The sequence below is a fragment of the Euprymna scolopes genome, chromosome 18, assembly GCF_053919585.1.
Source record: "Euprymna scolopes isolate OS-2025 chromosome 18, ASM5391958v1, whole genome shotgun sequence".
NCBI lineage: Eukaryota > Metazoa > Mollusca > Cephalopoda > Sepiida > Sepiolidae > Euprymna > Euprymna scolopes.
This window is the reverse complement of record NC_136499.1, coordinates 125,435,521-125,453,556: the sequence shown is the minus strand read 5'-3', so window position 1 is coordinate 125,453,556 and position 18,036 is coordinate 125,435,521. Positions and strand designations below refer to the sequence as shown.

Genomic DNA, 18,036 nt, shown 5'->3' with positions numbered 1-18,036 from the left:
TTGAAAGCAAGTTAGGAGTTTTTTCATGGCAAGTGCTCGTCTGAGCTCCAATCTATGCCTCTCCCTCGCCAAACTTTCACAAGAAACACTCGTCTAGCTGAAAACACTATCAATAATTCTCCCATTCTTTATCTGGGCCTAAACCTAAATGTAGATTCCATGAACAAAGTTTCTTTCTTAGAACTACACGCATGTGGGACTGTCTCCCGTTTGCCTGCTTTCCAGCTGACTACAATATGGTTGTCTTCAAGTCCAATGTAAACAAGTTCTTGATGAGCCGTTCCACTTAAGTTAACAACTTTACTGAATTTCCATTACTAACGATTACTATATTGTCCAAATAACTAACGCTTATCCTCGAGTGGCCTCTGGGCCTTGATAAATGGTGATGCCTATGTAACAAAAATAAATAAATAAATAAAATACCTCTTAATTTGTGAACTCTGGATCCTTATACACAGAGAACTCAAGAAACTGGCAACTGATTTTCTTGATACTGACTATATAAGTATAATTTTTATAAAGTTTACTTATTAGACAATTTAATTTCAGACCCACTTATAATGGTATGTTAAGCGTGATCATTTTAATTCTATTTTAATGCTGCCTTAACTTTAGCTAGTTTGATTGTGTATTAACTGATTATTTTAATGGTATCTTAACTCTGATTATTTTAATGGTGTTTTATTTTAAGTGTTTTAATTCTATTTTAACGGTGTATTAACTGATTATCTTAATGATGTCTTAACTCAGGCTTTTTTAATTCTATTTCAAGAATGTCTCAACTCCACAAAACTAACACTTTCCTAAGCCCTTAACTTCAGCTACGTAAGCTGTATTTGCTACATTGTTGGGGCATCTGTATGTCATGGAAGGGTGTATATATGATGTGTTTATAAAATATGTATGTATAAACAAAGGAACCAAACCGTGTACATGTTATATAGTCGTCTATGTAATGTTTGTTGCGTGTGTGTGTGTGTACACATTTTGAACACATATAATAAACAGATTATTGATATTTTCAACAATAGTTCAACAAATGGAATAAGTAGCACCATTGTCTGCTTGACCAGACAAGGGAAGGACATACCTTTTTGATCGGAACCATCGTTGTATTGTTCCAGATGCGCTTCTGAAAACGTAAGTCATTTTCTTCCCTGACAACTACATTTACATTTATTCCTGTTGCGACTTTTTTTTTGTTCTGGGTTTGCATGACATTTCTTTTACAGGGATTACATATCTTTCCAACTGAATGATTGCCAATCAGCTGAGAATTTGCCTGTCCTGTCTACCTTCATCACATATTTTGTTTACGTCCACCACATTCTATTAAAACATATTTTGTTTTTATTTATCGAAAAAATTCCTTCTTTTTATTGTTTATAGAATCTAGTCAAGTTAAATTCCTAAAACGTCATTTAACCATATTTGTTATTGAATTGAATTTTTCTCTTTAAAACAAATCTAATTTAATGTACACAATAATAATAATAATAATAATAATAATAATAATAATAATCTTCTGGCCAAGATAAGTTTGCAATACCCCAGGTGTGCTAATTTGCAACACTTACAAAAAACTGTTCTTCGTCTGCAAACTTTTACAATTCAAAGCTTTTCTGGATTGATGCTGCCATTTTGTTTGAATCAATATTTCTCTTCTCGACTTACAACTCAAAAGATTGGTCAAGAACAATTTGTAATTTGTTTTCTGATTTTAACGGATTTTTTTTTTTTTAATTTTTATGTTGCAAATATCCTTGATATTCAACTACTTAAAAACAAAAAAAACTTCAGAACATCACTGCTACCAGTAACAGAGATTATAGTGCTTATATATTTTGCTTACATCCAGCTACCAGCAACCAAGAGAACTCAATTATATTTAAAAAATTCCTTTTTATTGTTTAAAACAAGTTAAATTTCTAAAATTTCATTTCACCATATTTGTCCTTGAATCTCTTTTCTCTTTAAAACAAATCTAATTCAATCCACACGATAATAATAATCTTCTAGCTCAGATAATTTGGCAATACCCCAAGTGTACTAATATGCAACAATAGTTTTACAAATATTAAACCACAGCAGTCAATTTTTTATTGCTTCGAAGGGTCTGATGTTTTAACATCTTAAAATTTTTATAAGATTCCTAAGAAAGTATAAATCACCACCACTGGGAAATTTTTAACTTCTCATTTAGTGAAAAACAATAAAACATAAAACATCGAAAAACAATAAAACATAAAAAATTGAAAAACAATAAAACATAATAAAAAATCGAAAAACAATAAAAAATCGAAAAACAATAAAAAATCGAAAAACAAAAAAAACAATAAAACATAAAAAATCGAAAAAAACAATAAAACAAAAAACAATAAAACAAAAAAAAAAATCGAAAAACAAACCAAAAAATCGAACAAAAAAAAAAACAAAAAAACAATAAAACACAAAAATCGAAAAACAAAACAAAAAACAATAAAACATAAAAAGTCGAAAAACAAAAAACAATAAAAAATCGAAAAACAATAAAAAATCGAAAAACAAAATAAAAACAAAACATAATAAAAAGTCGAAAAACAATAAAACATAAGTCAAAAAACAGTAAAACAATAAAAAATCGAAAAACAATAAAACATCGAAAAACAAAAAACATGAAAAACAAAAAACATAAAAAATCGAAAAACAATAAAACATAAAATCGAAAAACAAAACACATAATAAAAAATCGAAAAACAAAATAAAAAAAAAAATCAAACAATAAAAAATCGAAAACAAAAAACAAATATTTATTATTATCTTATAAAATGACTTCTTTTTATTTATTCAAAAGATTTTTAATGTAAAATGATTTTTGATTAGTCTGAACTGCAATTTTTTTTTTTGCCTTTTTTTTCACGTCAGTGAATTTATGAAACCTATTTGTTGAGTGTTACGTGATGATGCACAGCCTGGACAACAGTGCAGCGTTTCATGTGCCAGAATGTCACAGTCGATGCAGAATATCTGGTTGCACTTTGTGCACATATAACCCTGAAAATATAAAAATTAAACAATCAGTTGGTGTCCATTTCTTGCATAATTCATATTCAGCTATATATATATATATATAACAACATTATTTTTGCAGCTACCAAATACATTATCATTCCTTGGGAATTTATTAGATTAGCCGACAAAGCAAAAACATTGGTAAAAAAAATTCAAACATATAACATAAATATTACCAAAGACAAGCTAAGTTACTCTTCTACTTACTGGGATAAGTTTTTTTTGTGTTTTAACTTATTTTAAAGTGTTTTGACTTCATAATAAATGTAATGTCTGTTGAGCTAGAAAAAAAAACAATAAATGTCAAAATTGTGCAATACGAGTATTTTGTTTAATTTTAAAATAATTACTGAGGCTTAAACTATTGCTATAATAACACCACCATTTTCTTTTTCATTCTAAATTCACAGTTATTTTTAAGTAAAAAAAAACACTTTAAAATAAGTCAAAACACACACACAAAAAAAATATCCAGACAGGCATAGGAGTAACTTTGCTTCCCTTTGGTAACATTTTTTTGTTGTAGTTTTACTTTTTTTCACCCCGTTTTTGTTTTGTTGGCTATTCTAATAAATGACCCATTCCTCAAATATGAATGGTCAGTTTAATCATGTAGTATTGGGAATCCCAGATTAAATGCTATATAGGTAGTTTTAGAAACAGAAAGCATTTTGATTTCCCATCAGCGAGTTTAGCGGGGTCACAAAGGGTTAGGTTTGACAGATAGAATGAACCGGAAATTAGGGGTGACACGGGAATTGATGACACATGGGCTGAGAGTTGGTTTTGGGTTGTAGATGGAACAAACAGGAGATTAGGGTCTCTTCGCGGCAACCAGGGTCCAGATATAGGCTTGCCTTTTAATAAAAGAATTGAAGCTTCAAATTCATCTCATGTTATCAATGCATCTGCAGCAGTAAGGACCACTCCCCACGAGATGGCAGCCTAGCGACAAGAAGATATCCGCTGGACAAGGCAAGCAAGTATGTACGATTATGTTATTGCACGTACACGTCGAGACCTTCCAAGGCAAAAGAACGGTGTAAGGATAGAACACACATGCACCCACATAAGTAAGAACATTGATAAGAACACAGACACTTAAAAGTACCCTCAGAAGTAAAAGAAACAGTAAAAAGAAAGCGATAAATTAAATAAATAGAAGGACGCCAAAAGACAATCTTTAACAATCACTCTACTGATTGCAATTTATATTCTCTGTATTTTTAAACCAAATATGACAATAAAGTATATGCTAAGTACTGTCACAAGATTATAGAATCAGGAGCTTACCATCTGTCAAACACGTTTCCACAAAAAAGGTAATTCCATGTCAAATCAGCTTGACACCCATAACCTCAGATTTTGTTGTAACTTGCAGCACAGATTGACATCATAAAAACTAAGAAATCCTGAAAATTTGAGCATGTAACTGCGAGCGGTCGCCGTTTTAGAGCATTTCCCATTTTTTTTTGTAAATCGCTTGAGATATCACTTGGGTGACATTTCAATAATTACACTTTCTTGAATTTTTTTTTTTTCAATTATAAACACATTTTATATATTAGATTGAGAAGAAAGTTCTTGAAGAATTTTTAATTTTGATTTCAAATGAGGTATTTTCAGATAAGTTTTCATTATAATACCTAATTGAAAAGAGGGATTTTCGCTCTATCTAATCGTTTGAATTACAATCATTTTAAAACAATTACGCTTCTTTTTTCAGAACATTGAATACAAAACGGAAAAAAAAATATGCACAATTTTCTTATTTCAATTCAAGCTAGGCCGAAAAGCTGTTGAAACAGCTTGTGGTATCAACAAAGCATTTAGTCCAGAAATCACTAATGAACGCACAGCACCATGGTGGTTTAAGGAATTTTATGGCAGCAACGAGTCTTAAAGATGATGAGCATAGTGGTTGGCCATCGGATGCTGACAACGATCAATTAAGAGCTTTAGTTGAAGCCAATCCACGTACAACTGATTGAGAACTTGCTTCTGAATTAGACGTATAAAATATAAAACCTTGCTCTTTATGCCATGCATTTTGAAGCGTGTCATCAGAAGATGAAGAGAGTTGCTAGGTAACAAGATAAAGAGTACATTAGGGGATTCTGTATAGGTTGGATATAGTCATATCCTATATAAGGATGAAGAAAAGAAAACCTTAACTAAAACTGTTAAATAGAAAACGGGGATCATCAGCTGTCTACCATGTAGCTGTTTTGGAGATTTAAAAACAGGACAGCTATAAAATACATGGCTCTCCAGTGGATATAATACCACTTCCCCATTAACAAAATGTAGATACAATACAGTTACTATTTATACTAATATAAAAAATGAAATATTAATAATAAATTTAATGGTAATATTAATAAGATTAAAAATCTATTCTGCGACATGTTAATTAGCATATAAATTTCATATGAATAAAACATGTTTATCTAATTGACATTTGATGAATCATTTATGAGCACTGATTTTTGGTCCAGTGGTTAGATTAACTAAAATTGTTAAATAGAAATAAACTTGCATAAGCCGGCTTCTAAAAATAGTCATATCCTATATAAGGATGAAAAAAAAAAAACCTTAACTAAAATTGTTAAATAGAAAACGGGGATCATCAGCTGTCTACCATGCAGCTGTTTTGGAGATTTAAAAACAGGACAGCTGTAAAATACATGGCTCTCCAGTGGATATAATACCACTTCCCCATTAACAAAATGTAGATACAATACAGTTACTATTTATACTAATATAAAAAATATAATATTAATATTAATAATAAATTTAATGGTAATATTAATAAGATTAAAAATCTATTCTGCGACATGTTAATTAGCATATAAATTTCATATGAATAAAACATGTTTATCTAATTGACATTTGATGAATCATTTATGAGCACTGATTTTTAGTCCAGTGGTTAGATTAACTAAAATTGTTAAATAGAAATTAACCTGCATAAGCCGGCTTCTAAAAATAGTCATATCCTATATAAGGAAGAAAAAAAGAAAACCTTAACTAAAATTGTAAAATAGAAAACGGGGATCATCAGCTGTCTACCATGCAGCTGTTTTGGAGATTTAAAAACAGGATAGCTCTAAAATACATAGCTCTCCAGTGGATATAATACCACTTCCCCATTAACAAAATGTAGATACAATACAATTACTATTTATACTAATATAAAAAAATGAAATATTAATAATATTAATAATAAGATTAAATATCTATACTGTGACGTGTTAATTAGCATAATATATATATATATATATATATATATATATATATAAATAAGTAATTGTATCAGTGTGTATGCGAAAACTCTCTAGTAAATTCCTGTCTGAATATTTGGTCTATAAAGTTGAAATTTGTTATATAGGGTATTTGGACCTGTAGCACATTTTCGATTTAGGTATATATATAATAAATTTAATGGTAATATTAATAAGATTAAAAATCTATTCTGCAACATGTTAAATAGCATATGAATTTCATATATATGTTAACGGTTATATCTCATAGGATTAGTGAATCTCTCGACAAAGGCTTTCTTTCTAGGGCAATTGCTCTTGACATATCAAAGGCCTTCGATAAGGTATGGCATAAAGGCCTACTTCACAAGATTTCTAGCTACGGTATAACTAGAAATGTTTTCTCAATTATTAAATCATTTCTCTCTGATAGGCTCATAAGAGTAGTGGTTGATGGGCAGAAATCAGAGGCCCACAGTATTAATGCTGGAGTACCTCAGGGGTCTATCCTGGGCCCAACTCTCTTCCTGATTTACATCAATGATCTCCCAAAACATAATTCATTCGTTGACATCTATGCTGATAACACAACCATCTATGGCAACACATCAAAGGCTGTAAATGACAAAGTTTTCTCTGATTCTTTCTTCTCTGATCTTGAGCGTGTGGTACAATGGGGGAAGAGGTGACTGGTTACTTTTAATGCATCTAAAACCAAACTCCTATCTTTACATCATCAACGCTCTGATCCCATCTGGCATCAATTGAAATGGATGGCTCTTGTCTAGGGGATGCTCCATGTTTTGACAAGCTTCTGGGCTTGACCTTTACTCCTGATCTGAAATGGAACACGTACATCAAGTCTGTTGTCAAATCTGTCAAGTCTGGGAAAATGGTGGGATCCTTCTACTGCTCCAGAAGATATCTCACTACTGATGCAGTTCTCTATCTATATAAAAGTCAAGTACGTCCAAGGATGGAATACTGCTGCCATATCTGGGCAGGAGCTGCTAAAAACAGCCTATCCTGCCTTGACAGAGTACAAAATAGACTTCGTGACTTAGTGGGGAATGCCCTTTTCTCTTCCCTGCACCCTCTCTCCCACAGAAGAGACGTTGCAGGCCTATCTTTGTTTTATCATTATTTCCATGGCAGGTGCTCGTCTGAACTCCAATCTCTGGTCCCCCCTCGCCAATCTTTTACGAAAAACACTCATCCAGCTGAATCCACTGTCAAAAACTTTCCCCACTCTTTATCTGTGCCTAAATCAAAACGTAGATTCCATGAACAAAGTTTCTTTCTTAGAACTGTGGAACTCTCTTCTGTTTGCCTGTTTCCCACCTGACTACGACTTGGATGTCTTCAAGTCCAACATAAACAAATTCCTGATGAATCGCACCCTTAAGACACTCTATCAAATCTCCAATACTAATGATTACTACAATACTATCCCATTGATTACTGTACACGCAATAACCCTTATTCCCAAGTGGCTTCCGGGCCTTGATAAGTGGTAACCTCCATGTAAAAAAAAAGGAAAAAGAATAATATATATATTTATCTAATAGACATTTGATGAATCATTTATGAGCACCGATTCTTGGTCCAGTGGTTAGAGCTGCCGTCTATCAACGCAATGGTTGTAGGTTCGATCCACGGTTAAGGAAAGGTGCTAGTCTAGCCGCACTGATGAGTTGTGATACAACAAAACAGTACCGTATGTGAATGACTACATATATATATATATATATGTATATATATATATATATGTGAAATGCTCACATTTTTGTATATAAACAGCAGCTTCAAATAAGAAAAGGATGAAATTGCAAAAGTATTAAGTTACTGCAGACAAAACCACATTTGTGAGCTTAAAAAAAAAAAAACTTCAACACCAAGAAAACTTTGCCATGCAACAGCCAAACAAGTGTAATTCCATGTCAAGTCATACAGAAATTTCGGATTTTGAAACGCATATCCTCAGATTTTGTTGTGACTTGCGCTAATGATGGATGCCTTAAAAACTAAGAAATCCCGAAAATTTGAGCATGTAACTCAGAGCGGTTGCAGATTTAGAGAATTTTTCTTTTTGTGTAAATCGTGCAAGATGTCGCCTGAGCAATATTTTAATAATTACAGTTTCTTAACTATTTTCAGTTTAGAACATGATGATGTGATCCTGAAAATTTACTCAGGTAAGTTTTTTGACCTGAGGAATCCAAAAATGACATCAGATTTGTTAAAAAATGAAGCGTTTTATGTGATTTTATCAAATTTTGGAATTTTATTTTTACATGTGCACCAATATACTGTACTTGCAATAACCCTTATCCCTGAGTGGCTTCCGGGCCTTGATAAGTGGTGATTACTGTGTAAAAAAAAAAAAAAAAAATATGAGGCAAAAAAAAGAATGTGGTTCATATGGTGACATCTTACAATATGGTCATCTTCAAATGAAGCATTGATAAAAACTTGTCACTCATTTTCAATCCTCTCATAATATTCATCATTATCCATCTGACAATCTATCCATCTCGTTAACTCTTATACTCTAGTGGCTTTTAGCCTTGCTAAACAGCGACTCATTAGTAAATTTAAAAACGAAAACATATTAAGCATTATCTTACATGTCACAGATTAAAATAAAAATTAAAAATTGCCTCAATCTAGAAGGATTTTTCTTTCATTGATTAAAGACAAAAAAGATTTAGTGTAGCATTAGAACAGATACTACACTTTTTTTTAATTTCATTTTCACCCCAAACAAGGCACAGTGCCATTTTGACATAGGGGGCTACTATCTAAGACATAATTTGCAGGGATACTGTGAAGGGAGTTGAGCAGCAAGATGTTTGTTTACATGACACTTGAACTTCTGCATGTCAGTACAGTCAGGAAAGTAGGAACCCGGAAGGGAATTTTAAAGTCTAGCAGTTCTAGGGAAGAAATTATAAGAGTAGAAAGCTTTCTGACATCTAGCGATTTCTACTGTGTAGGGGTGGGATTATGCTGCATGTCGGGTTTATCGGGGGTATTTACATCGAGGGGGTACAAAGGCTTGAAATTTGTCGGAGCACCTACCACTAAAATACTTGTAAAGCAAGCAGACGGATGCAACGTTTCATCGATGGGACAGCGGTTGAAGCCTAGCTGACATTAGAACCCTGACTAAGAGTGAGAGGCTAGTAGCAGATGCACCAGCCCAAATGTGGCAACAACTTTGCTCCTAATTGAAAGGCTAAGTTAAAGCATTGTTAAAATTTCCTGTTCTACGAATGCAACATTTTCTGGACTTTTCATATAAATTGTGAAAAATGGTTATAAGATAAAATACTTACATTTTTGTCTTTTAAGGTAATTAGGCAGCCATAACAAAATCTGGAAACCAAAAAATGTATTTTAATTATTATTACAATCTGATTATGTTAAAATGCTTTAAAATAATTAAAATCCTATCAAATATAATTTTGTATTTCTGTAAGAATTAAAGGGTTAGATCAGATTAGGATTACATAAGGTTAGGGATTAGATCAGGTTATGGTTTGATCAGGTTAGGGATTAGATCAGATTAGGGTTAGAGCAGGTTAGGGTTAGATCAGGTTTGGGATTAGATCAGGTTAGGGGTAGATCAGGTTCGGGATTAGATCAGGTTAGGGATTAGATCAGATTAGGGTTAGAGCAGGTTAGGGTTAGATCAGGTTCGGGATTAGATCAGGTTCGGGATTAGATCAGGTTTGGGATTAGATCAGATTAGGTTGGTTGGTTGGTTGTTTTTGTTTTACGGCATATCAACCCTTTTCAGGTTATTTAATGCCGAATCCAGTGATTTTGAAGAAATTTTTTTAATAGAATATAATTGTTTTGTTTTTTTTCTAGTCGATTTCTATTTAACCCATTATATGAAAACCCTAACATGTACTGCCACTCCGAGTCAGAGTGGACATGGGAGCAATGGCAATTAAAAGGTGGCTCCACACTCCCCAAAGCCCGCAAACTTGGGCCTCAGCATCGGATATAGTTTAAGGTCATATCCAGGACCTAGATCAGGGTAGTATTAGATCATGTTAGCGTTAGATCAGGTTAGGGTTAGAATAAGAATTTAAAATAAATAGTTTGGTTCGTATAGTGTGGATTGTTCGGTGAAGTTCTTTACGTTCACTAGTCTTGGAAGTCTCCGGTAAAACACAAAATTGATGACGTAAGTATTGGAACTTTCTTGGATATCTAATCCGAAAAAGTACCAAAATAACAAAGAAGGTCAAAGGTTACACCGATTGATACATTAGTTTGATTAATCTAAATAATACAAAACCATTTGTTTTGTTTAGAATCAAACTATTATAAGAAATCAGAAGAGATAGAGTTTGAAAATATGGAGACAGACAAACAGTGAGTTTTATAAATAAAATTACTTACACTGATTCCACATTTGGAATGTCTGTTGCTGGTGTTTCTTTGAATTGAGGAAGAGGAAATAAGTGATGGTAAGAGCGTGCCAAATGAGGCGCTGACACTAAAGTCAATGCTGAAAAAAAAAAAAAAACGTAAATAAATTAAATGAATACTAAGTTGTTTTATGCCCTGAATTTCACTTCTAAAAAAAAAAAAAAAAAAAAAAAAAAAAAACCCTAAAATTAGAATTATTTTTGGTCCCTCAACAAAAGGAGGGTGGACCTGTAAATTCACCCTTGTCTGTTTGTCTGTCTCAATAACTACGTCTTGGAATTTTTTGAAATTTTGCACAAACATTAAACATGATATGAGTAAAAAAAAAAATAACAGAACGGATTTTCCAGGAAAACTCTGGTTGCCCCCCTAGAGGTGCCTTTTGGGTTAAAATGGCTAAAATTAACACTTTTGTGCTTATTAAGAAAACCTGATGCCTTGGATTTTTATAAAACTTTCTGAAAAGTTGTAGCTAACTGATTTCTATATAATTTTGTATGTCTATACTTCGCGATAATTCTTGGGTGTGCCCCAGGGGCTCTTTAAGGGCTAATAAAAACACCCCATTTTTAGGACTATTTTATCATATTTGTTCAAAATTTTCTGTGTATGTCTATTTAGTAATTTTGCATGGTGTTGAACTCGAATTTAAATATGTTAAGGCCTTGAGGACTTTTGAGGCTAAATGAAGGTGTAATGATGGACTTAGTCATTTCTTTTTTTTTGTATGGTGCAGAACTCAAATTTACATATGTTAAGGCTTAAAACTGCACCGTTTGTTCATTTTCACCAACATTTGACGTTCCTTGGGGACTTTTGGGACTAAAATTGAGAGGGAGGGGACAAATGCTGAACTTAGTCATTTTCTTATGCCTCGTTCACTACGCACTCACGGGGAAACCATCCGTGCTTCACTTGTTCGGTTTTAAATGCAAGTAAATGGAAAAGATTTATTGGTTCTTATCCAGAATTCCCCCTATATTAATAAAAAACAAAAATCACATAAATTATAAAATATATAAATTATATAGAAAATCATTTTTAAGCAATTAATGAGAATTTATAGGCATTTAACATAAATCTTGCAAGTTTGAATCATTGACTTATCTCCCTTTGTTTAGATTGTTTTTCACAATGCCAAACAGGAACGCTGCTCTTTTTTTTTTACTCATGAAATTTGATTTTCTTTATAAAAATAAAACTACATGATCAACTTACATGATTTTTAGTATATGATATTTTTGTTTCATCATGTACATCATACAGATTTTTCTTTATCTTTGTTTTTTAATATTGAGTGAAATCAAATTACTATTATTTATTTAAGTGCTTAATGTCTTTTAAAAAAATAAATTCTAACTAGAAAGATATTGGGAAAACCTATGCCAACAATAGAATTATATGATTCCTATGAAATGAATGATTGCAATGCTTTTAGCACCCAGCACCATTTTTTTTTTATATTTAGCTGCTTTTATCTCCTAATAATTGAAGGAAGAAAATAGATATCAGGGCAGGAGCTGATAAAAACAGTCTATCCTGCCTTGACAGAGTACAAAATAGACTTCGTGGTTTAGTGGGGGATGCCCTTTCTCTTCCCTGCAGCCTCTCTCCAACAGAAAAGATGTTGCAAGCCTATCTTTGTTTATCGTTATTTCCATGGCAGGTGCTCGTCTGAACTCCAATCTCTGGTCCCCCATCTCGCCAATCTTTCACGATAAACACCCATCTAGCTGAATCCACTGTCAAAAATTTTCCCTACTCTTTATCTGTGCCTAAATCAAAATGTAGATTCCATGAACAAAGCTTCTTTCTTAGAACTGCACGCCTGTGGAACTCTGTTCCGTCTGCCTGCTTCCCACCTGACTACAACCTGGATGTCTTCAAGTCCAACGTAAACAAATTCCTGATAAACCGCCCCTCCCTTAAGTAGACACTTTATTAAATCTCCACACTAACGTACTGTACTTGCAATAACCCTTATCCTTGAGTGGCTTCTGGGCCTTGATAAGTGGTGACCACCGTGTAAAAAAAAAAAAAAAAAAAATACACATCAAGTTTGGTATTTCTTTCTTTAGGTCATCAGAAATGACTTGTGATTTCTTTTTCAACTCGGGATAATTCAGTTCTCTTCTTTCAAAAAAAAAAAAAAAAAAGCATCAGAAAAAATTAAATTGGAAAGGGAACAAGAATGTCAGGCAACCTAGCCATAGCTTCTGCTATTTGAATTGAATTTGGAAAGAAAATATCACAAAAAAAAAAATTAACAGTAGGCGTTTTTTTTTTTTCTTTAGGTCATCAGAAATGATCATAATTATAGACAGTGTGTATAATGGAATGTTAAGAGTTACTCTTAACATTTGGAGGCAAGTCTTAGTCCTGATCAGAGAGATAAAGAGAAGAACCAGATTTGGTTGGTTGTTTTTGTTTTACAGCATATCAACCCTTTTCAGGTTATTTAATGCCGAATCTAGTAATTTTGAAGAAAAATTTTTCAATACAATTTTTTTTTTCAAGTCAGTTTCTATTTAACCCTTAGTTGGAACCCTAACATGTACTATCACTCTAAGTCAGAGCGACCTGGGAGCAATGGTAATTAAAAGGTGGCTCCACACTCCCCAAAGCCCACAAACTAGGGCCTCACCATTGTTTGAGGTCATATCCAGGACCATCAGATTTGGTGGACACTGCTCGACGGCTAAAGATGAAATTATCAGCAATGTGCTTTTTTGGATGCCATTCTTACTTTTGGATGTGATTCTTACATCAAACAACTAACAGACGACTACCAGATGTGATGGAGGATAGGGCAAGGTGATGTGAGAGAGCCAAGAAGATTGTTATCATCATCACAATGATATGATGATGAATATAGTTTAACTTTTTTACCCATTAAAAACAGGCAAAAGTTACAGCCTGTTGACTATTCTAAGGTCATCAGATCTAAGCTTACATTTATGACTCGTGTTAAACATCTACCATATGATTCTTATACCATTTCTCACCATGCAATGCATATCTTCAATCCTCGTTGGCATTCCATCCACTCCTATCTCTTGCAATCACATCAGCACTGGTTCCACTCTATGCTAAAATGATAGAACGATATAATCTTCTCTTATTTTGTCCTTTAGTCCTCACCTTTCATAGGTAATATTTCTGACAAAGGAGGAAGAATTGCTGTTTTCTGGGTCAGAATCTATTCAGTTAACATTTATTGTTGATTAGTTTTTAACCTTGAAGTAGTATCTGCATGCTTTATGCCAAATTGATGATTGAATATGGTTCGATTTGTGCTCATTTTTGCACTAAATACTGATCCCTATAAATTCCTATTAATCCCTAACTGTGCATCAAGCAGATACCATAATAGATAGTTCACTGTACTTTATAATAACAAAAGTGCATACAAAATTTCAGCCAGATTGGTCCTGTAGTTTTTGGAAAAAAGTGGAATGAACAGACAGAAAGACAAATCTAATGATAAACTTTGTATATAAGATAAAATATTTAAGTGAGTAGATATTTTAAAAAATCATGAACTAATTTAATCAAAAAAAATAATCTATAAAACAATAAAAAATTCCAACATTTTACAAAATCAAATAATGTTTGCAGATAATTTGTGATGTTTCTTGTATATACAATTTGTTTTACAAAAGATAAAGAAAATGCTAATTTCTTTATTGGTGCAAAAGTGCAAAAATTAAAAAAAAAAAATTTGCCAGGTGAAGGTCAAATGACGGCATTATGTATATGCATGCATAACATAATAGCTATTGGTTCATGTTTTAACTTTTAGCCTTGCAAACAACATATCTGCATAGTACAGTCATTAACATCAAAGTTAAAAGTAAATTGTAAGCTAAACGTTTTGGTTTCGATTCTCTGTGGTGGCGCACAAGTCATTTTTTAAAAACTTTTTAAATCATTATTATATATTGGGTCCAATATAATATAATCATAAATATGAAATCTGCATTAATTGAAATATCATATTTAAATGTATTTTATGAGCGGGCAATGGTGGGCGGCCTGCTAGTATATATATATATATATATATATATATATATATATATATATATATATATATATATAAGATGACCTTGAAGATATTTTTTAATTAAAATTTTTTTTTTCTAATCCTTTGACATGAGGTTTCATAATTTTTGTATTCATTCTTTTTTTTGCAGACCATGGAAAGCAGTAATTATTGGGGATACAATTACAAGAGTCAGTATTACTATCCTGTCATGGTTAATCACCTGAAGAAGGTCAGAGGATGATTTAGCTGAAACGTGTGAAAACAACAACTGTGCAAACAAGGATAAGGGGGGGGGTGTATTGTAAGTACAATTACAACATGGCTGTGATTGCCTTTGTATGTGTCTGTGTCGCATATACGACACCTTCCTTTTTCTCCTTCAGTCAGTCCCCTCATAACGATTCATGCATAATCCCAAAAACACGACTTTAATATTATTGTTTGGAGAAAGTCTTTATTTTGGATTTTCCTCGTTCCCTGAGAAGCTTCTGTATAGCTGAATCAATTCCGGTCTCTTTTCTTTTTCTTCTGTTTTCTCCTCTTGAATCAAGATTCTCTCGTTCTGACTAAAGAAGTCTCTGACTGTCTTCTGACTAACTGACTAGAAATGCATGTGTGTTATCTATTTATTTTAAAGTGTATGACCTGCCTCGTGATCCCTGCTAGCATGCAGGTGCAACATATCGTCAATAGAAGTTAATGAATTTAAAGCCTGTCAGTCTTAACTTTTCGACCTCTTTGCACTTAACTTGAACACAAGCAAGTTGGTTCAAGCTAGTACCGTGTTAACGACACACAACAAACAGCTTGCAAAAAATAATACACAAAAATGACCTTGTCTGTGTGTGTGAGGAACAGTCTCTACCAAACTTCTCTGTTAATTTTTGGTCTACAAACTTGAAACTTGATTTGGGCCTGTGGAACAAATTTGATTATAGCTGCTCAAGGGGTCAAAATTAAAAAAAAAATTGGAACTTGGCAGGCATAAGTTGACTTAAAGTGCTCCTCTACACATGCGCAAATATATATTCATATATTAAACTGTGTTAATTTTTTAAGCTTTGATGCGCATGTGTCCTTAGTTCAGATTGTAGCGAATACCGTTGAAGAGTTAAATGTTTTGGTTTTGATTGGTGACACCCAAGTTATATTTCTTCTCCAACTTTTGAAATCACTACTATATATTAGGTACAATATAATAATCAATAAAGAATTAGTTCTTTAATAATAAATTAAAATATAATATTTAAGCATATTTTATGACCGGGCATACAGTTTTAATAATAAAATCAACTTAACAAGAACATAAAACAAACAAAATATATGTAAAGGTGGGTCGGGAGGGAGATTGCTGAGACTGAAATAAGGAATATACGAACCACAAGACTTGCATTCCACCGGAAGTTCACAGTATTTGCTGCGACACTGGGGACAGAAATAACCACCACTGCTGAAGTTCTGGGCTGCTTTATCATCAAGATGACTAAAGAATAATAATAATAATAATAATAAGAAGAAGAAGAAAAAATAATAATTCTGATTTCATTTATCAACGTCTCCCTGGAAAGGGATGGAATTCATTTCCAGAGGATTTCCCTCAATCCCGGCTCCAAACCAGGAGCTTCAAAGATCAAGGGTTTTCCTAAGGATGTTGGTGATAATTACAATAGCAGAAGTCTGAAGGCCGCCTAAAACATCGGGGATTCATAGTTTTTTTAATTGTCCTTCCAGACGACTTGATACTACTCCTAGTGTACCTACTATGATCAGGATTATTTGTGTTTTAAACCCGTGTATATGCCTTATCTCCAAGGCCAATGGAGCATAATTGCTCCACTTCTCATTCTCCTTCTCTCTCACATTCCTGTCCCAGGGTACTGAGAAGTCTACAATCTGCCAGTTTTTTTATACCTTGTCAATGACGACCAAATCCGGATGATTATGTTCCAATTGCTTGGTCGTTCTGACACTTTTGTCCCACAATACCTCTACCTTGCCATCCTCACTTGTTCTTACTTCATCAGCCACCTCCTCAAACCATTTTCCAGCACACTTCACACAAACCCTCTTACAGACCTCCCAATATATCCGGAGTCCCATGCGATCGTGTCTTTTGTGGTACTCTCTCTGGGCCAGTCCACTACACCCTGCTGCAAGGTGCGCAACTGATTCTGAGGTCTTACCACAAATCCGGCATTTTGCAGCAACTTCCTCTCTTAGAACAACTTTTTTTAACAATCGTGTTCCTAATGCCTGCTTTTGTGCTGCACAAACAAAAGCTTCAGTACTCTTAGCCAGCTATCCAGCTCTAGGCCATTGCCATGATCTTTCATCAGCCACTTCTGCTATATCTTGGAAGAACCTTCCATGCATTTTCTATTTAGCCAGTTTCTCCGCTCTTTCTCTATCCATATGTTTCACATAATCAGACTTGGTCTCACATACCTCCACTTCATTGGCCATAACCTTAAGCATCCACTCCTCACTTCTAACCGCATGCTCCTTCAATAACATCTCCTTGGTTCTAACACAATATTTTACACTTTTCAATCCTCTCCCACCATCTTTCCTCTTTTGATACAGCCTTGCTACGCTACTTCGAAAGTGAAATATACCAAACATTGCTAAAACTTTTCTTATTTTGATATCCATGGCATGCAAATCCTTGTCAGACCATTCTAAAATTCTCGCACTGTGTCTCAAAACACTGATTGCCCATGCATTCACCGCTTTCATTAGGTTTCCTCCATACAGTTTCGACTTTGCAATTAGTTTCACTCTTCTAAGATACTCCTTCCTGACTTTCTCCTTCATTTCTCTGTTCATGATGCCTACATCCTCGAACACTCCCAAATACTTATATCCTGTATCTTCTATTTCTTTCATGATTTCTCCAGTTGGCAGCACTATTCCATTCGAATGAACCTTTACTCCTCTTTTCATCACCATTTACTAATCCCAAACTGCATCCCAATGTCTTCCGAGTACGTCCCTATGAGCTCTACCAGTTTCCATTTCCTTCTCATTTCTACCGAATAGGAAATAATAAGAAATAACAATAATAATAATAATGATATAAATAATAAAAATAATAATAATATTAATAATAATGATATTAACAATAATAATAAAAATAATAATATTAATAAAAATAAAAATAACAATAAAAATAATAATATACTACTACTACTAATAATAAATAATAATAATAAATAATAATAATAATTA

The 18,036-nt window shown here is 33.1% G+C and overlaps 1 protein-coding gene across 1 annotated transcript in view; it reads right to left on the bottom strand.

Annotated features, from left to right (window-relative positions):
* Positions 1-2,771: 2,771 nt before the first annotated feature.
* The window catches only part of LOC145297805 (general transcription factor IIH subunit 2-like), a 71,303-nt gene continuing 56,038 nt past the window's right edge, over positions 2,772-18,036 (bottom strand). The window contains exons 12-15 of the mRNA XM_080144111.1: positions 16,188-16,291; positions 10,734-10,842; positions 9,656-9,695; positions 2,772-3,036 (exon numbers count right to left, since the gene is read on the bottom strand). Coding sequence (XP_080000237.1) covers positions 2,899-3,036; positions 9,656-9,695; positions 10,734-10,842; positions 16,188-16,291 — 391 coding nt within the window. The 3' untranslated portion in view covers positions 2,772-2,898. The remainder of the gene's footprint in view (positions 3,037-9,655; positions 9,696-10,733; positions 10,843-16,187; positions 16,292-18,036) is intronic.